Source organism: Sabethes cyaneus, chromosome 2, assembly GCF_943734655.1.
Source record: "Sabethes cyaneus chromosome 2, idSabCyanKW18_F2, whole genome shotgun sequence".
In the NCBI taxonomy this organism is placed as follows: domain Eukaryota; kingdom Metazoa; phylum Arthropoda; class Insecta; order Diptera; family Culicidae; genus Sabethes; species Sabethes cyaneus.
Genome location: NC_071354.1, coordinates 87,498,991 through 87,524,494, shown reverse-complemented (window position 1 = coordinate 87,524,494; position 25,504 = coordinate 87,498,991). Strand labels below are relative to the sequence as shown.

The 25,504-nt window shown below is 37.6% G+C and overlaps 3 protein-coding genes across 3 annotated transcripts; 1 reads left to right on the top strand and 2 right to left on the bottom strand.

The window, feature by feature from the left end:
• The first annotated feature begins 1,077 nt into the window (after nucleotides 1–1,077).
• Nucleotides 1,078–2,630, top strand: LOC128735065 (sister chromatid cohesion protein DCC1-like). The gene is made up of 4 exons (XM_053829540.1): nucleotides 1,078–1,182; nucleotides 1,244–1,325; nucleotides 1,381–2,438; nucleotides 2,497–2,630. The coding sequence occupies exons 1-4, from the start codon at nucleotides 1,166–1,168 to the stop codon at nucleotides 2,594–2,596; spliced, it is 1,257 nt and encodes a 418-aa protein (XP_053685515.1). The 5' UTR covers nucleotides 1,078–1,165; the 3' UTR covers nucleotides 2,597–2,630.
• On the bottom strand, nucleotides 2,524–5,526 carry LOC128735658 (ATP-dependent RNA helicase DDX24-like). The gene is made up of 3 exons (XM_053830142.1): nucleotides 5,489–5,526; nucleotides 3,166–4,206; nucleotides 2,524–2,822 (listed from the first exon to the last, which is right to left on the bottom strand). Exons 1-3 carry the CDS (start codon nucleotides 5,524–5,526, stop codon nucleotides 2,690–2,692), a joined length of 1,212 nt encoding a protein of 403 aa, XP_053686117.1. The 3' UTR covers nucleotides 2,524–2,689.
• A 2,737-nt stretch (nucleotides 5,527–8,263) lies between these two features.
• On the bottom strand, nucleotides 8,264–9,171 carry LOC128737936 (uncharacterized). The gene is made up of 2 exons (XM_053832713.1): nucleotides 8,917–9,171; nucleotides 8,264–8,848 (listed from the first exon to the last, which is right to left on the bottom strand). Exons 1-2 carry the CDS (start codon nucleotides 9,169–9,171, stop codon nucleotides 8,264–8,266), a joined length of 840 nt encoding a protein of 279 aa, XP_053688688.1.
• Nucleotides 9,172–25,504: the final 16,333 nt, after the last annotated feature.

Here is a 25,504-nt window from a genome sequence, read left to right as displayed (position 1 = left end):
CAATGTGCAGAATGCAGCAACTTCCGCGACAGAAAACTCACGTATTTGTAATTAACGGATCTCAATCTCATTTACAAGACATGCTGCTTTTGTAAATACGTTATTGCGTTATTTAACATAAATTTCTATAATATTTGAACATAATAAACTGGAGATGTATCTTTTAGCTATTTCCCACTGTTTCTGGAGGTTCATGATCAAAACAAAAAATTGGCCGAATGCAAAACATTGAATAAAAACAGCCTCAACAACGAAGTCATATCACCAATGACAGTAAACAAAAGCCTCATCAGAAAAGCCCAAATAACAATCAATAATCAAATCGGCCTTATGAAAAGGACCCTTCGCCGAAAACGTTATAAATACGGCCTAATGCATATTTTTGCAAATTACAAAGTTAATCAATGTTTTTTCTGCTAGTTGTTGCATTACACATTAAACTATTATGTTTTTGCATCAAAATGCGACATTCAATTCTAAGCAACACTGTTTATATCAAATGAGGAGTTAAAAAATGATGCTCAAGTTTCATCATCGATTTTCTCGAAAGTGTCAGTTTTGACATCGGCCTATTTGAAATGTTGCTCTTGTATTATGTTTACTGACTTCGCGCCAACTCGCCAACCAGCGAGATTTACAAAGGTAAAAGCAGAACCACTGTCACTAGAAACCCTCAAAGTAACAGAAAGATACACTCAGCCAAATTCAGATATGATTTTCATAACATGGATCTAGAGTGACTATATACAGAGTGGCGACAATGTCAAAATTGGAATGATAATTATCTGTCAGTGTCATTCCAATCGAGCAGACGACCTATCCAACGCGTATGCATTAAAGATAAAGAGAAAGAAAAACCTAGGAAAAACCGCATTGCATACATTTGGGATGACTTGTCGCCACTCTGTATATATAGTCACTCTATAGATCCATGTTATGAAAATCATATCTGAATTTGGCTGAGTGTATCTTTCTGTTACTTTGAGGGTTTCTAGTGACAGTGGTTCTGCTTTTACCTTTGTAAATCTCGCTGGTTGGCGAGTTGGCGCGAAGTCAGTAAACATAATAGTTTAATATTTTGTTATTGATGTGCTGATTTTTAATATTATCGTCGTTATAACCAGGATAATCGTGCTATATTTTGCATAATTTAAAATCTGAGATAATGATATTTAGTCAGGAGTAAGTATATGCATTTCTATTATAATAAGACATATGAACGACAAATCGATTTGCATTACAGTTATGAACGTTCCGTCGAAGACGTCCACAACATTATAAAATATGCCAAAGTTGACCACAATAATCTTACCAATATGGCTCAAGTATGTAACAACCCAAAAGAAAACATTTCATTTCAAAAAACGCTACATTTTCCAGGCTATATACTATCCTGATACTGTTGCTCACCCAGAAATGGCGAATCTCAAACTACTAGAAGTAGATGATCATATTCTTCAGCAAATCTCCGAAGGAAAATCGGTTTCATTCAAGGGCGCTCTCAATGAAAAAGTGGTAATTTGCACCGAATCGCGTACGTATGATGTTAAAGAGGCCGAAATTTCCAACAGTTTACTATTGGTTCCTTGTCTGAAACAGGCACAAGCTACCAGTCGGTCACCTCTCAAGAGTCCTAAGGGCGGCGTGAATACATCTTTAGACAGTAGCACTGAAGAAGCAGATGAATCAGTTGACAGCATTGATCAGATTGAGCGCAAAGATGTAGTGAAGATCTTCCACGACTACTTCGAATGCCGTCAGGTGAAGCCAAAGTATCGTAAGATAATCGATCTGCTTCGTTTAACTCGGTATGCTGGACCTGAGAACGAGCATCTCGTTGATCGTTCACTGCTCTTTAGATTTAATCAGCTGCTAGATACGGTGCAGTGCAGCCGAGAAGAATTTCAGGAAGGTTTGAAAAAGTATAGAGCAATTCAAATTGACGATAGAATAAGAATGCTACACAGCGAATACGAATATCGCGTTCTGACGCTCATGTTGGCTTTAATAGGCGAAAATTCGTGGCAACTGGATGAAATTGATAAGGCTGCTACAATAGATGCTTTAGATGGAATCGTTCCGTACGAGGTAGTTGACAGCATCTTTGATGTATACGTGGAAGCAAGTGAACGTGTGCCGGATCGGTTTCGCTATCGAGAGGATCTGGTCTGTGCACTATTCGCGGAAAATATTTTGCAACAAGGATTGAAGTTTCGCATTGACGATTTCCTTAGCAATTGGGAGCAAACGTTACCGGAAGGTTTTAAGATTGATGAAAAGTACCTTCGCGGAATCGGTATCATTGATCGCGAAGGAACGGTTCCATGCGTACGAGGTTTGAACGAAGCTGATTTGCCAACCAATCTTTTGGTTCGACTTACCATGCTTTTTAGGACAAAGGAGCGCTGGAATTTGGAGCAGATTGAGCCATATATAGAGTAAGTAATTACTATAATTCTGAATGCTGCATAGTAAGATGTATCTTATTAATTGTAGATGTTTCACAACGCCAACTTTAGGGGTCACATCAATTCTGGCTAAACACACGCGCTCATTAGTTGTTAACGGGGTGCGGATTTATGTATCAAAGCATTAGAGCAATGAAAATGTATATCATTTTTTTACTTCTAATACAAAAGATTATCTTAATTTATAATATATGTATTTCTAATAATCAACAGAAACTGAATTAGTTATTCCTTTTCCTTTTCTTGTTTCTTTGCTTTTTAAACTCGATGTTCTCCTGTACCACCTGCCTGACCAGCTTTATAGCTGACTGTTCTTTTTCTGCAGGAAGGTCAACTGAGTCTGAAGTAGGAAACCTGAAAATAGACAAAATATTTTTATGAAGTATTGCACCTGGCAGCCATTTTACGAGTCCTACGCAAATTCGTTTTTTAGTAATTATTATCCTGTACTTACTAAATACATTGAAAATATGCTTGTCAAGCAAGGAGGGGTGCAGTGGGGAGGCAATAACAAAAAATTGATGATTCAAATTGCTAAATTGCAAACATGTGTGGTAAACGCAGAAAATAACCGCGCTAATAATTTTCGCGTGGGAGTCTATACTTTTAAAGATTATGCCTATTCTACCAGCTGGTATACCAAATGTGGAAATCGACTAACTTCTAGTACTTGAACATATATTTCTGTGGTACTCACTTCATTTCTACCCGATCCATTATGATTGGTGTGGCAAGCAGACGACTCAACTCAAGCCGCCGAGCCTTCATTTGCCGCTTTTCTCTACCTTTTGACAGTTTGAGTTCTTCTTCCTGTTCGCTGTCCAAATCGGAATCACTCATAAACTCTTTTGCCACTTTATCCTCCCAATTTCGGCTCTCGTTGTTCCTCCTTTGATGCAGATCCATCCGTTCAATGTCCCTCGCCAGGCTGACCCGCTGCCTGATCTGCTTCATCATTCTTTCTGATGTCGGATACATTGGCAAGTCTTCCGTTCTACCAAGGGATTGATTGAGCTTGACATAGTCCTTCACTTCATCAGCGCCGATAAATAAGACTGTGATACCTTCCTTAGAGGCACGAGCCGTTCTTCCCGAACGATGAACATAGTTTTCAGTTGTTTTGGGCACCTGATAGTGAATTACATGATCGACATTCGGAATATCCAGACCACGGGCTGCGACATCCGTTGCAATCAGGAGAGCCGCCGGATTCTGGGTGAATCGTTCCAAATTTTTCAATCGCTGTCGTTGTTGCATCGATCCAAACAGACTAAGCGGATCGCAATTTAGGTATCCGAGCAGTGAAACCAGTCGTTTGACACAATCGATTGAATTGCAAAAGACTAACGTTCGTCCTGGGTGGCGCTTCAGGAAATAGTACAAATAGAAATCCTTTTGGTCTGCTTTACACACAATTCGTGATTCGATGAGAGAATGGGCAGTGCCGTGTTGCTGCGTTATGTCCACTACTTTTGGATTCGTCATACCAATTACCTGAACAAGATTGTTCAACCGCTGACCAGGTGTTTCCTTAAAGATGCCCGATTTGCTGTTCTTCTTAGCTTTCGCTGCTATGTGTTCGGGCAAATCATGATCGAAGGTAAGCGTGGCAGAAAAGACAAAGTTCCGCCTGCGCTGTTTAGCTTCCTCGTTTTGGTTAATCATTTCCAGTAACTGTTTTAACTCGTCAAAATGCCCTTTTTCAAGCATTCGATCCGTTTCATCGACAACAAGAAACCTAGCGAAAAATTAAACTCTACATCCAGCTTTTTACGAGCCATAATGGCGGACGGCGCTCGTAACGAACCACAGTTACATCACAGATAACAGACATCCAAGCTAGGCTTGGACCGTGTGTAAAAACTTGCAACGGTTTTTCGCAAGTGGCAATAAGCAGTATGGTGGCACTGCGATCACCTAAAATGTTCATTCGAAGACATGAGCGCAAAAGCAATTTGAAGCCTGCTCACACTAACACAAAATCCTATATAGCTGGGGGCCCTAGTGTATATTAAAAGAAATCGACACCCGCTCGCTCATACAGGAAACCCCATAAGGTACACATTCGCGACTACGATGCTACACCCTACACGATCTCTTGTATACATATTCGAGACTACGAAGTTGCTGATATTTGTTTGGTTTTTGTAAGAAAAAAAGAGAAGAAAGTATTTTTGCTATTGTTTTCCCACAAGTTTTGACAATTCGGCATGGGTTTTCGTGTAAGTGCGAACAGGCTTGAAAATTTCATTCACTTTTGTAGTCACGAATTCGCGTTGAAAGCAGTAAGAGATTTCGTGGCTGCTCGCACTTACAGGAAACCTCGTAACGAACTGTCAACGTGTGAGTACGAAAAAATCAAAAATATACTTCCCTCTTTTTTTCTCACGCCTGAACAATATCAGCAAAACCGCGAATCATCGATGTTTAGCTTTTTAGCGAGAAAAAAACAGAAGGAAATATTTTACTTTTGACATTACGCACGCATTGCCAATCCACAATGAGATTTCGTGTGAGTGCGAAAAGAATTGAACATCCTTTTTTAGTTTCGCGGAAGAGCCTGCTCGCACTTGCACGAAATCTTAAACGGGCAGATAAACAAAAGGAAAAAATATTTCCTTCCTTTTTTGTCATGAACAAACCTCAAAATATCAGCAACACTTTGCAGAGCTGCCAGATATTTTTTAAAAGAATTATTCTTTATCGAATTTAACGCCGAATCACGGAAACAATGATTTTGTGCATTCTGTTTCATCCAATTTTAATCATATTGATTTCTAATATAAACATATCTTTTAACCATGCCGTATTTATAATATATGTGTACAATATGTGGTAAGCTGAAAAAAGCGGGATATCTGGCAGCTCTGCCCAACACCAGCTGCAGGTATCGCAAGCGGGCGCTTCAATCACTTAAGAGAATGCAAGTGGCAATAAGCAGTTAGATGTCGCTAGAGTCATTTTACACACGGTTTACGAAGCTTTTTGTTCTAGCTTGGATGTCTGTTATCTGTGGTTACATCGTGGTGTCAGAGTTTTTAGCTGCGTTGAGAAACATTTCCAAGCAACCAAAAGTTCGAATATTACTTGACACGCGAACTCGAAAGTTCATAATTAGTTCAGATTCAGTTCCGTGGAACTTTCTTGCTGATTAGTAGTGTCACAGACAAACAGACGAGACACTCGAGTTAATTCCATCGTCCAATCAAAAACCACTCATTTTTCAAAAAAGCATGTTTCGCAACATGGCCACACCGCGGCGCGCGTGTGTTGCTTCGAGTTTTCAGTATGAAACCATTCAAATGTATAAACCCTACAGCATAAAACCCTGCAAATGCAAGCTACTCCGCAACATGCATAACAGAGGGTGCTATAGCACCAGACAAACAGAGGAGACACTCGCGTTAATTACATCGTCCAATCAAAAACCACTCATTTTTCAAAAAAAAACATGTTTCGCAACATGACCACACCGCAGCGCTGGAGTGTTGCTTCGAGTTTCCAGTATAAAACCATACAAATGTAAAAAACGTATACAGTATAAAATCCTGCAAATGTAAAACACTTACAGTATAAAACCCTGCAAATGCAAGCTACTCCGCAACATGCATAACAGATGGCGCTAGAGTGCAAGCAAAATGTGTAGGACGATGGTTTTTGAAGAATTTTCCTCTATGTGTCATGTCAGTTCGTCAGTGGTGCTAGTGTGCAAGCAAAATGTGTAGAACGATGGTTTTTAAAGCATTTTCTTCTATGTGTCTTGTCAGTTCGTCAGTGGTAGTGTATATCAAGTATACGTTGAACTAAATGCTTTAAGAAGTGCTGTGAGTACTTCATAGATACTTCAAAGCTATTAGGATGCTACAGGAAGTTCTGAAGTAACTTTAGTTGCTAACAAGTTCTGCGTGCATGCTTCTGGCCACTTTTTTGTTTAAATTTCTGGTCATCAAACCAGCAGAACCTAAAACTATTTGAGATTAATTATTTTTATTTCACTCGAATAAATTTAATCCTCGCACATTTCTAATTACAAATATAAATTAGAATGCAATGCTCTGCATTGTGTTGCATATGCTGTCGGTATCTCTCTACTATAGTTAATTGCTTGGCTCCAAACTTTATGTTCTATAATTAACTCGCGCTGCATAAAGCTGCTGCAAGTTCTAAAACGAACTTTTACTTAAGAACAACTCATTTGCGAAATTCACATCGCTTGTATACGACAAAGGTGACGCAGTGGATCGGGATAGGTTTACAACGCGGAACACCCAACCCAACAGCAGGCAAATGCAACGAATATAGAAGTCAGTGGCGAATCACTGAATAAATTTAAGCGGTTGGTGATAATAAATTTATTATCCAGCTTTCCAAGAGCGATAATGGCGGATATCCAGCTTTCCACGAGCGATAATGGCGGCTATTGAGCACAAGTGGGCACAATCTTTTGACATTCATTGCAGGAGCGACGAGTTTGCCCTGACGGAGGTCAGGGCTTTCCTTGCAATTGACAATACTAATGCTTATTGGTTACCTGGGAACACATCTGAGCAATATATTCGAATATGATTTTTTCACCACGCTTTGGACCTCGATTGGATCAGTATTTTCTGATATGCTTCGGATGCAAGTTCAAGTTTGTTGGACTCTAAACGAACATCGCTTGCAATATAGCAACACTACTGTACGGCCATTAAAGCTGACTGGCTGGCTTTCACAGTTCGGTCGCACAAAACGAGAAGAAGAAGAAGAAGAAGGATATCAAAATAGTCTAGGTTTAATCGCAGCGCTAAGAAATTTTGTTGTGATGAGGAGGCTTTGTCGTTTATTCTGGTTTACTTCCTAAGACCAGTTTTGATCGTCGTAAAAAAAATTCGAACTGTTGGGACGGGGAGACTTTTTTTTCTAAGATCACGTTAAAACTATGATGACGTCTTTTGCAACCAATCACGAAGCGAGGATTTCCAGTTGGACAATGGTTCGTTATTTTCAATTTTTCAATAGTGCGTGTTTATTGGGGTTATGCGTAGAAAGATTTTCCGATTGATTGGCATAACAATATGTAAAATCGATCTGAAAACCGCTAAGCTATTAGCGCTAAAAATCTTTCATATTTTCGCGACGTTTGCATTTTTATTGGCGGAACAAAGGGGGGGTTCTAGGGGAGGCTAAGCACCCCTGGGCGAGATTTTGCCAACCCCTAGAAAAATGGTGTTGGCCGACCAAATAAAATGGTCGAAAACAACGCTGAGAAATGTGCATTTTTCGATTTTTGGAATGACACCCTATCTTAAACCTTGCCGTAAGACGTAGTCCTACGCCAACAGATTAACTTTGTAGAATGTAAATTGTAACAGACAATTCGTCCCAATAATACTCAAATTGATTATAAATCTCAGTTTATAAATAAACAATAAAAATATATGATAAACTGAAACGTGTAAACAAAGCATACAGTACCCATATGGTTGACGGCCATAAAAAGATGAAAACATCAAAGCAAAAGAGATAGAAAACATTGGTGTATTGAGCAGTGCAACGAATATTTTCAGGAACCTGTGATATATCATTACAACACATAATTTCAATGATTTGGGAAGCATTTTTGTGAATAAATTATTGCCACAATAAATTAAAACAAACTCGAATAAATTAAAAATGAAATAAAAGTAAATCAGTTGCACGTGCCTTCAGGCTAAACAATATGGTACGAGCCAGCAGACGAGGATGAGCGTGATCAGAATACTTGATTGGAGCTAAAAGTTTAATGATGCAGGGTGCTCGCGTTATTTCCTATTTTACTTGTAGATCCTTATCAGTTGACCTTGTTGGTTATACGCGTAAACAGGTCCTTTTATTGGTTCCACTGGTGAGTAGCGTAGCTGCGCACTGAAACCCATCTGGCGACGATCGTCTTCGGATTGTGAGGTCGAATATACTACCCTTTGTAAATTGTTGTCTTGGCCGAGGATATAATACTGACCGGAAAAGGCATTAGAAACGGCAATAACTGGTCGATCGTTATCCGGGTTAGAATCGCTTTGATTGTCATCTTCATCCGTATCCGGTTGTTCAGTGGGTTGTGTTTCTTCAGGTTGTTCGGATGTTTCCGGTTCGTCACTACCAGCATCTGGAACTCCATAGGTTTGCGCAGGCGACTCAACTTTTTGTTGTCGGCCAAAAACGAAATTATTCGCCGGAAGGACACGCAGCTGACCGTTTAGAGGAAAAATTGGTTGAGGTTGCTGAACTTGGGATGATTTAACAGCTGGATTAAACCTTCCTTGGAGATTAGCTCGCACTCCTTGTTGAGTATTAGTCTGCTGAAAGCTTTTGAACTGATTATCAGGAAGCCCTTGGACACGAATTGGATCAAGTTCCGGCTGTGGAAATTTTTTGAATGGAAGATATTATAATTATTATTATAATAATGCTACATACGATTACTTACCTGAACGGTGGTTGTTGGAGGTAGATATTCGTTAGGTAAATTTTGCTCAGTAGTCGTTTCAACGAGTTGGCCTGCATAAGCTATGTTTTCCTTAGTAACCTCAACGTCTACCGCTTGTTGAACCACGGGGGCTCCATATTCCGTTGGTAACCGGAATTGAGCACCTTGAGGGCGCCATCCAGACGGTGCGTAGCCCGAAAATGGTGCTTCGGCTGAAACAGCACCCAAAAGCAGACAGAATGCGAAAAACTTCATGCTGACCTGGTGCTCAGTTCTTGACTGACTGATAACGAAGAATTAGCTGCAAGTCCATATTTATACATTCTGTACATTATCCATCAAAGCAAAGCAAATGTTGAAACGTGTGCGTCGTGATTCAAGGAATCAGTTCGATTAATATGCAGGATCACCACCCACGCTCTGGGGTCGCCCGTCATAACGATACATGCAACTTACACACGTTTAACACGATCATTATCATGGCTTCGCAATGTCTGTCCACTAATTTCATTTACCTTTGTTAGTCACACAGCCTTCTGTAGACAATATAAATGCGTGAATAGAAGTTTATACTTTTGTCTTCATTGCTTTGGATCCTTCCTTCAATTATATTATTTTAATGGTTCGAACATACTTTAAAATATTAATTCTAATTGTAAAACTTTTCTTCCTGTGATGGCAATTTCTCATTCAAGCTCACCAAATGCAAAGAATAGCTATCTTATCTTTCCAATCTTATCCAATCGTCAAAAATATTGTTTTTAAACAAGCGTGGAACGACGAACTTTTGAATCTGAGATCCATGAAATGCTGGTAATGCGTGGATGATCAATTGAAGACCGAGTGTTGTGGCCACATTTATCTTTTTTGAATTCTACTCTAACTGATAAAATGCAACGGACCTGGTTGCTATCCTATTGAAAACACCGAATAGTTTTTGTAAACCAACCTTGAACGACGAAGAAAATCTTGTTTATGTCGAATGCAAAATGATTACTGGCAGATTAATTACTTTCTTCAAAAACTGGAATTAAAGTATGAATCGTGTGTGACAAAAATAGATCTCAAGCCCTGTTTGTTTGATAATACGTCAGTTTTGGTACTGCATCATTCTGAAGTGGAATAATTTGACTTGCATCTCAACTAACGATTTTTTTTAAATTAGGGTAGATGATCCATTAGTTGCGCCACTAAGCACAATATAACTTCATTTTGCTTGTTTATTGAGCTATATGCTTCAATTAATGCTTATGGGATATAAATTTATCAAATACAAGGTATTTGTCACAAGGCAAGACAATTGCTTTCGTTGTACGAGAAGCTTTATAAAGAAAAAATGAATTTTCCGATTCAATTATATTGTACCAACAGTTGCGCTAATGTTTCCTTAATTAAGTTTGATGTTCCTGTAATTGTGTTATTCCATATACATTGCTAGGTTGCTAAGTGAAAAAACATCGTAGCAAAACTATAGATGAGCGCCTATAGTTGTGCGCTCCAACTGCGCGTTAGATTTTGGAAAATTGGCATTTTAGCAAATAATGCTTTAATTTTAAATGGTGTAGTCTAACTACCAATACGTCTAAAAGCCTGTTTTATATAATGAATGTAATGGTTTTATCTAAAATGCTACGGTGACGAAAATATGCATTAATAATGAATAGTGGCGCAACTATTGGTACTACCACAACTATTGGATCAACTACCCTAAATGATATTTGCTGGCAGAAATTTGTTATACAATGACGATAATTCAGTCATTTACCAGCATCTTTAACAAAAGGCATTGGTCACAACCGGTAACCGTCAGTTTAAAGTATTTGACACCTTGCATTGGCTGTCTCATTGTGATGCATGACGAATCGAGACATAAACTTGATTCAGTTATGAACGCACTTGATCCCATGATTCGCGGCATGGCACCGGCGTTGCAGATGTAACCATGTAATTGCGTGAATTATAAAATTCATTATCGAATTAAACCAGAAGATATTAAATTATGAACTTTTTAAGGGAGCAGCGTCATTTTGTAAATAACGAAAATTTAATGAAACGAGAGTTGTAGGTATAAGTCTATCAGTCCCACAGTTCATTCTATTATCTCTTTCTGCACAAATTTATAATCACACCTTTAATAAAAAAAAGTCAAGGGACTAGTAAAGTAGATATAAAAACAGAAAAATAAACTGAATGGCCACCAAGATGGGTTTTCCTATGAAATCGATATTTGCAATATTGCAGGCTAAGATCAGGCATTTTTATTAATCGGGCAGGTCTTAGCACTGTTAGCAATGATTCACTTTGGATTTTGGAATGTTTAGTGGTACATCTAAAAATGAGAAACTAACTGAATTGGGTTTTCTTCAGTTGGACATGAACGATGTAAATAAAAAAATTGTTTTAAATTTGTACTCTATGCATCTGTAATCTGTTAACCCATCACATTGTTGGTTTCACTTGAAACATCGCTGCTGTCTTGCGCTGTTTCTGGCTAATGCGACATTTCATAGCAGCGGATATCTGTAGCAGGGCTAATATCGAATGCCCAGATAACACAAAATCGTAATAGAAAGTTCATAATAAATCGTTTTCATGTCAATTTCACATTGGAATTGTATAATAATTAGAGTATGTCAAATCGAAGTGAACAATAAGTTGTTTTGCAGTCGTGCGTGCCTTCATATACAATTCATGACTGTGAATTATAAAGCAGTATAGACGATTGCAATATTTGATTATATCTTAATCATATATTCAGGAGTATTTAGTTGCGTGTTATAAAAACTACGCAAAAAAGAATTACAAATAATTGTCAAAGCTTTCGCACGTATATCGCCTCCACTTTGGTACATATATGTTCTTATATGGCGTGAAATATAACTTTTTCGTTCAGATATGATTTCGTATACCTCAGTTGCAATCGAGATATACAAACCAAATGGTTTACTGGGTGGTTGTGTATTGTATACCGGACCATCTTGCTCTTGCTTTGCTTTGAACGTGCTCTCCATAATGATGAAAATATTGGCAATATTCATCCGGAACTGCAGTTAATTAGGCTATGAACTATTGATGACTTTTTTTTTACTTTTGGTTAGAATTTGATGCTCCAGTAGTTATTTTACTCCTATCTCCTATTCCTACCTCCACGAGGTGCCGGCTGGAGTACGTAACTTCGGTTGTCGTATGCTAACAGGGAAGGGGGCACAGTGGCTCCCGCCCAGCGGGATAAGGACCTTAGGTTAACAGTCTACTGTACCGGAACACAAAAAGTTGCCGAAAATGAAAGTAGTTATTTTCGTTGCCCTGGTTTTTTTTAAATAATTTTTTTTGTTATTGTCAATGCTATGCGAAAATATAATCATTCTTTACAAAATATATGAAATATTATATATGATTTTTTTGTCAATGTTAAAGTTTATCTCTTTCTTTCTATATTATATTCAAGTTCAAATTTATTTCTATTTTATTGGTACGGTTTGCTTCTCTCAGTGTAAGTCTCGTCGTATCACGATTCAAAAGTTGAAGTTGAAATATTCTCAATAGGTGTTTGCTAGTAAGAGTTTTATTGCTGATTGCAAGGAAAATTGTACCATCCAAAATGCGTAATTTTACTTTTATTTTTGCTGTTCATCTGACCTTTATTGGTCTATATGAAATTTAGGGTGGGGTAAAGCTCACTTGAGGTGGTTCCAAGAGTCCTTCCTCAAATGTGCATAAAAACCCCATCGTCTTTTAATGGTCGACACAATACATTTGATACAAAAAATTATTATATTACATAATTATTATTATTATAGCATTACATCGTTTTTTTTTTAAATTAACATGAAAAGACAAACTATTGTAAACCCAAGTGTAAACCACTCTCTAATAATCTACGACGATACACAGAAACTGAAAACTGAAGAGAAACTGAATAGAAATTGAAACTGAAACTGAACAAAAATATTGATTAAACCGACGGGCCATTAATGAGATTGATGAGAAGCAGTGGTGGGCACCGCTAACCGAAATTTTAGCTTCGCTAATAGCTGATCGCTAATGAGCTAATTGAAAACGTTTGATTCGATAACCACTAACCGCTTGGTCCAGTTGGTATCAAGCGCAAGGCTGTAGACAAGCTAAACAGTTTATCTACCCAGACCCTGCAGTAGTTAAAAGGGTATGAAATGAGGAAGGCAAATGAGGAGCGTCCAATATAGCTCTAGCCATCCCAAGCCCCTACCTAGCGCCTCCACGTGGCCATACCCGGTAATGCTCTATTGAGTAGCCAAGCTAGGAGGTGCGATACTGAGTAGTTCCCGGCTGCCTGATCTGAAAATCGAGGTTTTGGGCATACGGCGGCTCCACACGACCTTGTTAATAGGTAAGCATCGAGGGGCAAGACACTGCTGAAAATATATTACTTTTCCCTATGGAAATATTTTTTCAACCTTAATATATTGACCCTTCCCACCCATAATATAACCTAAAGCCCTATAAAATTACATTTATTTATACATTTATAGGGCTTTAATGGGGCGTAATATATTAATATATGATAAATATTATGAAGTGTCTTCCCCCTCGGTAAGCATAAAATAAGTTATTTTAATTATTTTTTTCGTTTTAGCTTATGAAGTAGCTCTTGCTATATAGTGTAAACTTTGGCCAATACGAGTGTTAATACTGCACATGGATATTGGATACTAGAAGAAAAAAATAAATTAATTATTAGAAGCACTTATGGAAACCAAACGGCCGCAACTCTATTCCATTTCAAGGACTGCTGGTGAGATTGTTCTATTTTTACTCATATATACCACATTTCATAATTAAACTAGAATCGGGAACAGGGAGGGACCATCAGAGCACTTGTTTGAAGCAGTGGGCCTAGGGAGAGTGAAACAGTCAACTTTCTAGGGTTAATCTTGGCCCGATTAACAGCGCATCGTGGATAATGAGCAGGCTCTTCTCCCCACCTGCTGGAGTCATTCTGCATTAAGACGGTTTATTCAACGATTGACTCAGGCGACTTAGCCCTTGGAAGGAGATTCTCTAAATCCCTGGTACGTGTAAGTGATGTTGCTTATCGACCAATTCTTTTTTGGCTCTTCATACCGTGGACCCCCTTTCGTTTGACCGTTTTTAATCTGAACACTTTTTAATTTGAACCCCGTTGGTTTGCACGACGTACAAATTGAAAATGGTTCAAATGTCATTCTCAATATGACATCATTTGCTTATGCAGACAATGCATATAAACACGATTTGTTTATACTGATCTAGCGTGTTTAATCTGATTCAAAATGCGTTTTCCCAACGATTATGGTAGAAATCTGATCGGAGAATGAAATATTCGGTGCTTGCAACTGCCAACTGAATCAAACCACCAAAACAATAACAAAGGACAGGGTAGTCAGCTCATACAAGCTCCAGCATATTTAGGGGTACCAGTTGTTCAAATTAAAAGCTAACCCCGTTAGTTTGCATGAGAAATCGTTCAAACGAACGGGGGTCTACTGTACAAGAGTTGGGAAGCATGACCAATCGTTGAATATGTTCAACTCTTTTTGACATGATAGGCTCATTGCTATGAACGGAGGTTCTGCTAAGGCAGGTGGTAGTACCATATATTCATTCATATTCCAGACCCTGCAGTAGTTAAAAAACTACTTACCTTAACACGTAGGGAACTACGCACAATCGCGGGACTCCTCACCGGACATTGTCCCACTCTTTACCATTTAAAGAGGATTGGCAAGGTCTTAATCAACATTTGCTTAATAAGATCTTAATCAACATTTGCCGCTTTTGCAATTTAGAACTAGAAAGTTCAGCGCACTTGCTCTGCTCTTGTGGAGCTCTTGCGTTTTCCAGGTTCAGCTTCTTCGGAAGCTGCCTATTAACTCCATACTCTGTATGGAAACTGCATCTCAAGAAGGTAGTTGGTTTTATTAAGCATATAGTACCTAATTGGGGCACAGTCTTACAACCTAGCTCAACTCCATCAAAGGGTATGAGCAATTCGTAAACTGTGTACAGCAATCGGGGTCAGCTACAAAAGACGATCTTCGTGACTGTCGCAGTGGCATTTTTGAACCCAGTGCCCTTCTGGCATACAAAAAAAACTGCTACTCGCTAAATTAACCAAAAATTTAATTTAGCGGAAGCTAACGCTAACCGCTAAATTGATTAGCAGCGCAAATTAGGCTATAAATTCGTAAGGGCCAGTTTTTGCAAAAAAACAGAATCTTCGTCGCAAACGTTTAAGTGCGCCTAAGACAAAGTATATTTCTGGAAAAAAATTAGAATAATTCCCTGAAAAAAATTGCAGGTATTCTAGGAAGAATGTTTTGAAGAACATCTTGTTTCATATGTCAATCATTCGGGTATGAAAAGTGTTTCCATCAGCCCGGTGTCACCAATACACTCTCACATATGATTTGACAGTACCCCCATACTGATGGGCCCCTCGATGCTGGGCCCCAAACAACAATGGCCGCTCCATAGAATTTCTATGAACTGATTTCCCGCCCAGTGCTTTTGACGTTTAGATTTTAGTCATAGAAAAATGGCGATGTGCCGGGGGGTCGGTTTCCATTCAATTTAACGTGAAATGAAATATTTCATATGGGAAACACGTTAAACAACCATGTTTTTCCAACAAACCTTCAATCAACATGGTAGTCACTGCTTTCGCACTGCAAATCGACGTGTTTTACCATTAGATCGTATCCTGTTGCAATCCACATGAAATTAAAGTGTAAGTTTTTATAAATATTTCACTGGTTTTACACGTTTAATCAAAGGGTAACTCTTATGAAATGTCATTGTATTTGAAATTCACGTGGCTTTCACGATGAGCTGATGTGAATATCAGGTCATCTGAAAGATTTTTACCCATGGTTTTACCATTTAATATGATTCATGTGTTATTCTTATGAAACTGTAGTGATTTGCACCAGGAGAATATCTATGTGTTCTGCACATTGAACGCACGTGTATAGTTTTTTCGGTGTAGGGTGGTTACAACATGCTAACACAGACAAACAGACGTAACACTTGGAAGAAAAATCAACAAAAATTATCGTACCACACATTTTGACTGAACACTAGTGCCATCTATGAACGACATTCCCAAATATCATAGAGCAACACGAGTATCCCTCGAATTAGCAAGTATTTTTTATGGGGGCCATCCCTTTCTTTCGTTAAACAGCGCCACTTTGACCAAAACGGAGACATTCCCAACTAAACCCAAATTTGAAATGACGGTTTAATTGGTGCGAAGTATGGAAACGAGTGTTATGTCTGTTTGTCTGTGATGCTAATTTAATCATTAGCTTTTGAACGTTTGAAGTAGTATTGCCCGTTTCTTTGGTAACAAAACGCGCTGCTCACTTTTTGATAGCTTGAAAAGTATAATCAATATACACTCAACCCCCGCTAATATGAAAAACCCGAATTAATCCACCTAGCGGCGTGACCTAGCCTTTCTACTGCCACAATAATCATTATTTAATTTCTCAGGAACATCTATTTATAATTAACTTGACTATATTTTTAAATATCCGTTCCGTATTCCTCAAAATCCTTATTTGCCAGTAAAATTCCCAACGTTTTGCGTAGAATAATTAAATTTTCTTTCCTTGGGTGCGTAAATACTTGTAACAAACACCTTATTTAGTTTTATAATCGGTCGGCGTTAACTTTCGGGCTTCAGAGCCACATATGAAACTTGTTTTGAATTGACTATATAAAATATGTGTTCACAGCAGATTTTTTGATATTTTGATATTAATACCATGCGTTCAAAAGCTAGCATCTTTGAAAAACAAGAGTTCAGAAAAATTATTATTATACTTCGCTTTTGAAGAAAAAGGATATCGACAACAAAATGATTAATCTAAAAATTTTACTATTAGTTTGCTTCGCTTCAATTTTGCAATATATCTGAATTAGAAAAAATAACTGAATAGATATGCATTAGATTAGAAATGCATTAGATATGAAAAAGAGAAATTGAACTTTTTCTTAGCTGGCGCTCATTCAGATAATTATTTTTGCATGAAAATCAAAACTTAAGCTTCTTTTGAATGTACTTTCATGCAAAGATAATCATTAGCTTGATCGCATCGTTTTTACAATGTTAGAGGGTTGGGAAAACAAGATGAGGTCGAAAAATAGTGCAAAAGCTGCGTCACAAACATGCTTGAGAATGGGAAATATGATCGATATGATTTCCAGTGCTTGTCATTTTTGATTTATTTAAACATGATAAAACATGATACATGACATAAGACATCTGTCCTTTAAAATGTCACTAACGGAAACAAATCTTACAAAATTACTACCGTGCAACGTTTACTTCCTATTTTTCATATAACATTTCTAAGCTCTAGTATCTATGGATTGAAAAGAGCATCTATTAATGCGCAAAGTTTGTTTGAAATTTGTATAAATTTATTTGGACAAATCAACTCACTAGTATTTTTAATCCTATATACCACTATACCTACATGCTTAATTTAACTTCTTTTCTTCGCTTTTTGCTTTTCTTGTACTATTGTGTGTAACAGCAAGTGAACAAAATGACAATTGAAATCTGAAATCAAAGAAAAGAAAAAACTTTTCGATTGAATCCCACTATTTAATATTTATTTGCAACAGATACGTAGTTCGCCTACGACGTGCAGGCTTCATCAGTGTCTTATTTCAAAGCGTATACGTATCTGTCGCGAATAAATATTAAATAGTGGAATTTAGTCGGTAAAAGTTTTTTCTTTTCTTTAATTTCAAAGTTCGTATTCCACTAAGAGGCTTCAAAAACTTCAGACAATTGACATGTTTCTTACTTTTCTTGAATTTAAATGCAAATTTAAAAATTGCGAATTGTCACCACATACACACACACATACATACATACATACATACATACATACATACATACATACATACATACATACATACATACATACATACATACATACATACATACATACATACATACATACATACATAGATACATACATACATAGATACATACATACATACATACATACATACATACATACATACATACATACATACATACATACATACATACATACATACATACATACATACATACATACATACATACATACATACATACATACATACATACATACATACATACATACATACATACATACATACACACATACATACATACATACATACATACATACATACATACATACATACATACATACATACATACACACATACATACATACACTCATATATCACACACATTGAATACTATCAACATTTGTTTTGATTTCACACGTTTTAACGGTTTAATATACGGTGCTTAAATGTTAAAGTTTAAATAACTTTTGAATGAACCGTCCGATTTTCAATAACTCGGTTTTGTTTGATAGATCTCAGCAGTAATTTTCAAATAATAATAAAATGTGTGATGTTTTTCATTGAATTAATGCTTATATGTTACAAAAATATGTTTTAAATACTATTTTTTCACATTTCTTTATGTAACTTTCAAACTACAAGTCCAATCACCATGAAATTTGGAAGTTAAGGGTTTGCAAGGCTCCTCTTTCATATGCAATCAACTTTGTTCAAATCGGTTAAGGGACCTATGAGATAATGAAGTCCCATATTTTTCGTATTTTTATACATAACTTTTGAACTAAAAGTCCGATCAGTATGAAATTCAATAGCGACCAATGGGACACCTAGACCTTTCATTTGACACTAAGAACATTAAAATCGGTCCAGCCATCTCCGAGAAAAGTGAGTGAGATTAAAAGCGTCACATACACACACACACACACATACACACACACACACACACACACACATACATACACACACACAGAAAATGCTCAGTTTTCAAAACTGAGTCGAATGGTATATGACATTCGGCCCGCAGGACCTTCTTTCCATTTCCGGTTTTCCAAGTGATTTCTATACCTTTATACTATATATTTATATAGTAGAAAGGCAAAACAGCTCGTTCAGATTGGGCGAGTTCATTTTTAATCTGAATATTTGGTAACTCTATCCAGCTTTCCACGAACGATAATGGCGGATATTGAGCACAAGTGGGCACAATCTTTCGACATTCGTTGGAAGAGGATCAGGTTCGCCCTGAAGGAGTTACTATGGGAACATCCATGATTGTTTGTTGTTCAAGTGTAAAAATATAAACATTGTTTAGTTTTCGCACATGAAGCGAAACATATTGCTAATTTTCCACCTTTTCGTGTACGATGAATAATTGAACAGATAAGAAGTTTTATGGATTGTGGCTTCGTAGTTTGCGCATACTTCGGGAATAACGTCCAAATGCGCAACGGAAAGTTTCTTATCAGACCGAGACGCTGGCCAACTTGGCTACGGCTCGACCAATATAAAGTTAATGTTTGTCTGAGTGCACGCGAGTATTCAATTCGCACAATACTAAAGGGGATTTTTTGAGCCGGTGCTTTCAGGAAATTATGGCCACAAACCACAAAAGTTTGCTTCCGTTCAATTATTTTCCTCTTCCGCTGATCTGCAAAACTTAACGATGTTTACATTTTTACAGTCGAACAACAAACAATCATGGATGTTTCCATAGTAACTCCGTCAGGGTGAACTCGACGCTCCTCCAATGAATGTCAAAAGATTGTGCCCACTTGTGCTCAATATCCGCCATTATCGCTCGTGGAAAGCTGGATTCATTTTCACATACGCGCAAGACGCACACCCTATGAGCTTGTTGTTTTGATTTGACGAAAACAAACGTTTTCAAAATATTTCAAACATGCGCAAATTCTAAACGTTCGGTTTGTAGAAGACGAAATTGGTTCGGCAGTTTCGACTAAAATGGTCTATTTTGAGTGCTGGAGAGAGGTAAGCTGCATATGAGCTTTATTGCCAAAGCTCCTGAGCAAGAGGAAACGCATTTAGATTTTTTGCTTTTTTTAATTTACCGGTCAACTTTAACGTCAATTGTGTGTGACGCTTGATCGGTTTTTAATGTGAACGCATTCATACCACCGGGGTACAAATTAAAAATGTTCAGATTAAAGAAGGTTATACCAACGGGGGTACACGGTATATAGAATGCCAGTGTCGCTGCAGTGCGCGTGGTAAACATCACACTTGTTCAGATAATGTATTTACAGTATATATGCATATGTGTGTGTGCCTGAGATTCATCAAAAAGGAATCTCATTGTCAAACTTTGACAACCAGTTTAAAATTTCAAATATGGCTGCCAAGTAATGTGATTGGAAACTTCGCTTTCTGCAAATTTCTGAAAAAATCGGTGCAAAAGGGCGCAGTTGTGGGACTCAATTCATCCGGACGAAAAGAAAAAGAACGTTTAAAGACATTTCACTGGCATGAAAACACAGCGATGAGCGCACTGATGACAGCACCAAGGAGCGCACAGATAAAGAACAGATAAATAACAATGAGCAACTTTGACAGTGTAGTGATGTCCGAAATTTTCAATTATTCGATTACCGATTAATCAGCGAGCGTTGTCTGCACTAATCGATTAATTTAACTATTCGTGCTAGTGGTATTCGATTAGAAATATTCGAATATTTTTTGCATTTATTCGATTAATCGAACGATTATGAACGATTAGCGGGCATTATTCGGGGATTATTCGCATTCATATTATTTCCTTTGAACATTCGATTAATTCAACTCAACCCGGTAACAATGTGACAGCTCCCATACTAATCAAACGTACCTAAAACTGCTGGTTCATGGTTCACGACAGATGTTTGAAAGCGGCGTAAATATCGAAGAAAGAGTTTATTATCATTTGTTTTGGCAAAAAATCCCTTGTGCATATAAGATCTGAATTGATTTATTATTTCAATAGAGTATTTTACGAACTGACAACATTATGCCAAGTACCAAAACGTTTCCGGGGTAATAACAATAGCAGCATAAGTGGTTCTTGCTCTATTGCTCTATTTGGTTCTGTCATGTAACAGATTTTTTTTGTACAAGTGCAACGATCTCTATTGCTTGAATTAACTCTTGAATTTTGCTTAACTTGTTCTGTTAATGACAAAATCGATCCAGCAATCATGAAAGAGCATTTCATTTTAAATTGCGCAGCGGATAGCTTTCAATGAAACACGCAATATTTAAATACTTTAGAGCAGACAACTCGTACACAAGAGTGACAATCTTGTAATAAATACCGCTTTTAATCTTGTAAACAAATCAATCAAACAGCCCACCAACAATTCAAACAGTTTTACCGAAAACATGAAACAATGCTGAAATAATCAATACGCACTTTTCAAATCGTTGTCCAGACAGCTTTTTGCGTTCACATTTGACGTAACAAAAATTAACATTTCCTTTGGAAATCGAAGGTGCGTCAATTTTGATCGGCACGTAAAAACGATCGTCGCGACATTTTTGACACTGGCGGGTGTTATGGGAAACTATTAATAACTGTCACTTTGTTACGGGGTAGATTCAACTACTCGTGCTGGAAGTATTCGATTAAAAATTATTCGAATATTTTTATAGTTATTCGATTAGTTGAATTAATCGAACGATTAACGGACATCACTATGACAGTGAAGTTCCCGATTCACAGACTTGATATAGATTGTTAGCATCATGTTTACCACAATGGGTCCCGTAGTAAAACAGCGACACTGGCATTCTATATATATATTGATTCTACTGCTTGAAATCGTCGCAGAAAGAATCTGCTTGGCTGTATGTAAGTTATAAGTATATATTATGCTTGTCTAGCACGCAAACCATTGATTTACTTGACAAAATAAACGATATTTGCCCCCGCGACGACTCTGGCGACGGTTATAATTCATCGCGTATGAAAGGGTGGGAAATTGACAATAACTGAACTGCCCTTGGAATCCAACGATCAAGTAAAAGCGCTTTGTTGAATGTTGTATAATAAATATATTAAAAAATTTGCAGCGATCAGTGCCGTGGGCCATTGTCTTTCCGGTGTTCAGGAGTGCAAAAGACAAATACTTTGCACAAATTTTCCGCAAGACAGTCCTATCACAGAGAACAGACATCCATTCAGAAACAAATTTGTCGGGTATTCTTGGATAAAATTTCAAAATAAAATCATCTAATATGCTAGCGTCACCACCACTATAGTTTCCCAACTAAATGATTCTTTTGATTTGCACACTGACGACCTTTGGCTCTTCTGGCGCTAGTATATATGAACTATAAGCGTTATGCTAGCGCCAGAAGCTAGCTGTTGTGAGTTTAGTGTAGAATTTTATGCGCCTTTAGCGACATCATCACTACTTCCCAACTAATTCCCAACTAATTGACAACTAATTTCCCAACTAATTTGACATAAGTTTCCCAACTAATTTGACATAAGTTTTATCCAAGTGGGGACCTTTCACTTGGATGTCTGTTCTCTGTGGTCCTATGAAGTATTCCACCACGTACACATATAAAGATTTTTTGACATCAGCTGGGGCCCTTGCTGAGGCTGTTTGCAGTAGGAATAATATCAAAAACATCAAATATCAAACTCCCGGATCCTCTCCTCCACTCCTTCGCTCCCCTATCACTCCTATATAAATGAGCCGCAGCTAATGTCATTCTCGTTAGTGACGAAACCGCAAATTAAATATTTACCACAGAGAACAGATTAACAGGCTCGAAGGAAGTAATCGATTTTTTGTGTGTAAAATCTGTTGGTAGCGCCCTCCAGAAATAGTTTGCCAAACGCATCAAAAAATATGCATGTACCTTTATCAATATTTCTTTGTGCTGGAGTTACATAGCAGCGATGGCAGCAGGCAGCGACATCAAGATTTAGTTTGCCACTTACTGCTCAAGGGGGGCTCTATTGAAGGATTACTCGTAGATTACATAAAAACCTTTTACCTTGCCTTTTACACACTTTTTGTCAATTATCTGGTAGTCTGTTCTCTGTGTATTTACTTCATGAGAGTTCAATCCAGCTTTTTACGCGCTATAATGGTGGACGCTATAAATTGTGTTCGTAATATGCGAACAATCTTTTTGACAACTCTGCATACATCAAATCTGGCACTTTTCTCTTGCAACACTACCGTGCCCTTTATTTCGCTTACGCCAAATAAGGAAAGCAAAAATGTGCGAAATGTAAACAAAACTATTGCTCTCCTTATTTTGCGTAAACGAAAGAAAGAGCAACACTGTCGTACAGGAGAAGAGTGCCCAGTTTTGATGTATGCAGAGTTGTCAAAAAGATTGTTCGCATATTACGAACACAATTTATAGCGTCCGCCATTATAGCGCGTAAAAAGCTGGATAGATCGATTTAGGCTTAGGTGCCGTTCAAATATTACATAACGCAGCAGGGGGCGGGGGTATGTCGAATTTCTGTTACAAATTCGCCATATGTCGACTAACATTTGAAAAGGGCGGATAAGCCAACTGTCAAACAGAACGAGTGAGAGTTCATTTTACTATGCTGCTCCAGCAAAAAATAACCCTCGCTCGGTCTGTTTGACAGTTGGCGTATCCGCCCTTTTCAAATGTTGGTCGAAATTAGAAATACTCTCAGTAAGAGAGGAAACTTAAGCCAACGATTTGGCATCAATGTACAAAAACTGCCAGCACTTGCTGCGGAGCGAAATGCTGTAGCAGTATGACTTGATTGTTTTCAACATGATCCATTTCTGTTTTGCTTACATCAATTTTGCACAATAGAGCGATATATCTTTCAACTTAATCAGTGTAAAATGCATTACAAAGCTTTATACACACTGTGTCCGAGTATAATATTCAAGGTGCGTGACAATAGATTTCATAACTATTTCAATACTTGTTAATCAAATATTTAAGCAAATAGTATGCGTCTTGGTATGCGTGTTCGATTGGCTCCCTATTGACAATTCCAAGGGGTTTCCAACAGCAATGATTACTACGCACCTTTGAAAAAAATTATTTTTGATTACTTTACTGATTACCTCTGATTACCAGTAATCAATCTCGTGTGATTACTATAAATTAATTGTGATTACCAATAATTACTAATCCTAAGTCATTGATTGCTCTACTGATTACCATTTATTACCTAATTAATTCGTAAATGATTACAAAAGACGGGCCCTATTCTGTAAGTCACGTCGAGCAACTCCGCTCGACTCAGTCACTGTCGAGTGTCGAGTGCAAGAAGAACGGCCCAGTAAACCATTTGGTTTGTATATCTCGATTGCAACTGAGATATACGAAATCATATCTGAACGAAAAAGTTATATTTCACGCCATATAAGAACATATATGTACCAAAGTGGAGGCGATATACGTGCGAAAACTTTGATAATTATTTATAATTCTATTTTGCGTAGTTTTTATAACACGCAACTAAATACTCCTGAATATATGATTAAGATATAATCAAATATTGCAATCGTCTATACTGCTATATGCTATATTCACAGTCATGAATTGTACATGAAGACACGTACGACTGCAAAACAACTTATTGTTCACACTCTAATCATTATACAATTCCAGTGTGAAATTGACATGAAAACGATTTAATGTGAACTTTCTATTACGATTGTGTGTTATCTGGGGGGCAGCATAGCGGTTTAAAGCACGACCAAAACAAAGCTAGCTCAGGCGTCACTTGCTAACCGTTTAGTTACTGGCTTTTTGGCGGTGGACACAGTCGAGTTACTCGACAAAATCGGGTCGCGTGTGACTTACATAATACCAAAAGTCGACTAGTCGAGCAAAGTGACACTCGACGTGACTTACAGAATAGGGCCCCCACGCTTAAAAAATTTAACCCGCGAATGAATAAGATTAACTCAGAAATGAGTGACTTTCAACTCAAAAATGAGTAAAAACCGACTCACTATGACAAAAAGTGGAACAGCCCAAAAATTTGAGTAATGGCAATTTCTCAATTCTGAGTAGTTTAGGTCGACCTCATAACTGAGTTAAATTTACTCGTAGTTTATGTAAGTACTACTCAGTTTTGGGTGAAATGGCACTCATTTTTGAGTAAATATTGCTCATTAATGAGCTTCTACGGTGGAACTCATAAAAGGAGTAAGAGTTACTCAAAATAGTGTGTAAAATAGACGCATGTTTTGAGCTGTTCCACTTTTCGTGAAAGTGGGTCAAATTTTTTAAGCGTGCATAATCTCTGATTACTACGCACTTTTACGTCTCACTGGAAACCCCTTGGACAATTCTCGCTGTTCGATTGGCTCCCAAGATGGCTGCTTCCGCGTATCTCTCACCTCTGAGTATTGCGGTTATTTACATAAATTTTCATCCTGTTGCGGCGGTAGTCCGCATCGTCAATCACCGCAACGAGAACAAGGAAAGGTGGCCAAATATTTTTTGGTTTATATGTGCAACTGTTACTGATGCTTTAGCAACTAAAACTACCATAAAAAACTTCTTTTAGCCTCTTATATTCAAAAATCTGTTTTATATACATTCATTGAATATCATAAGTCAGTGCTGTTAATATTCATCAGCATAACGTTCAAACTTCTGGATTATCAGTCTACCTTGCGTTGAAAATCTGCTTGCTTTGATCAAACGTACATAATAACTATATACAGCA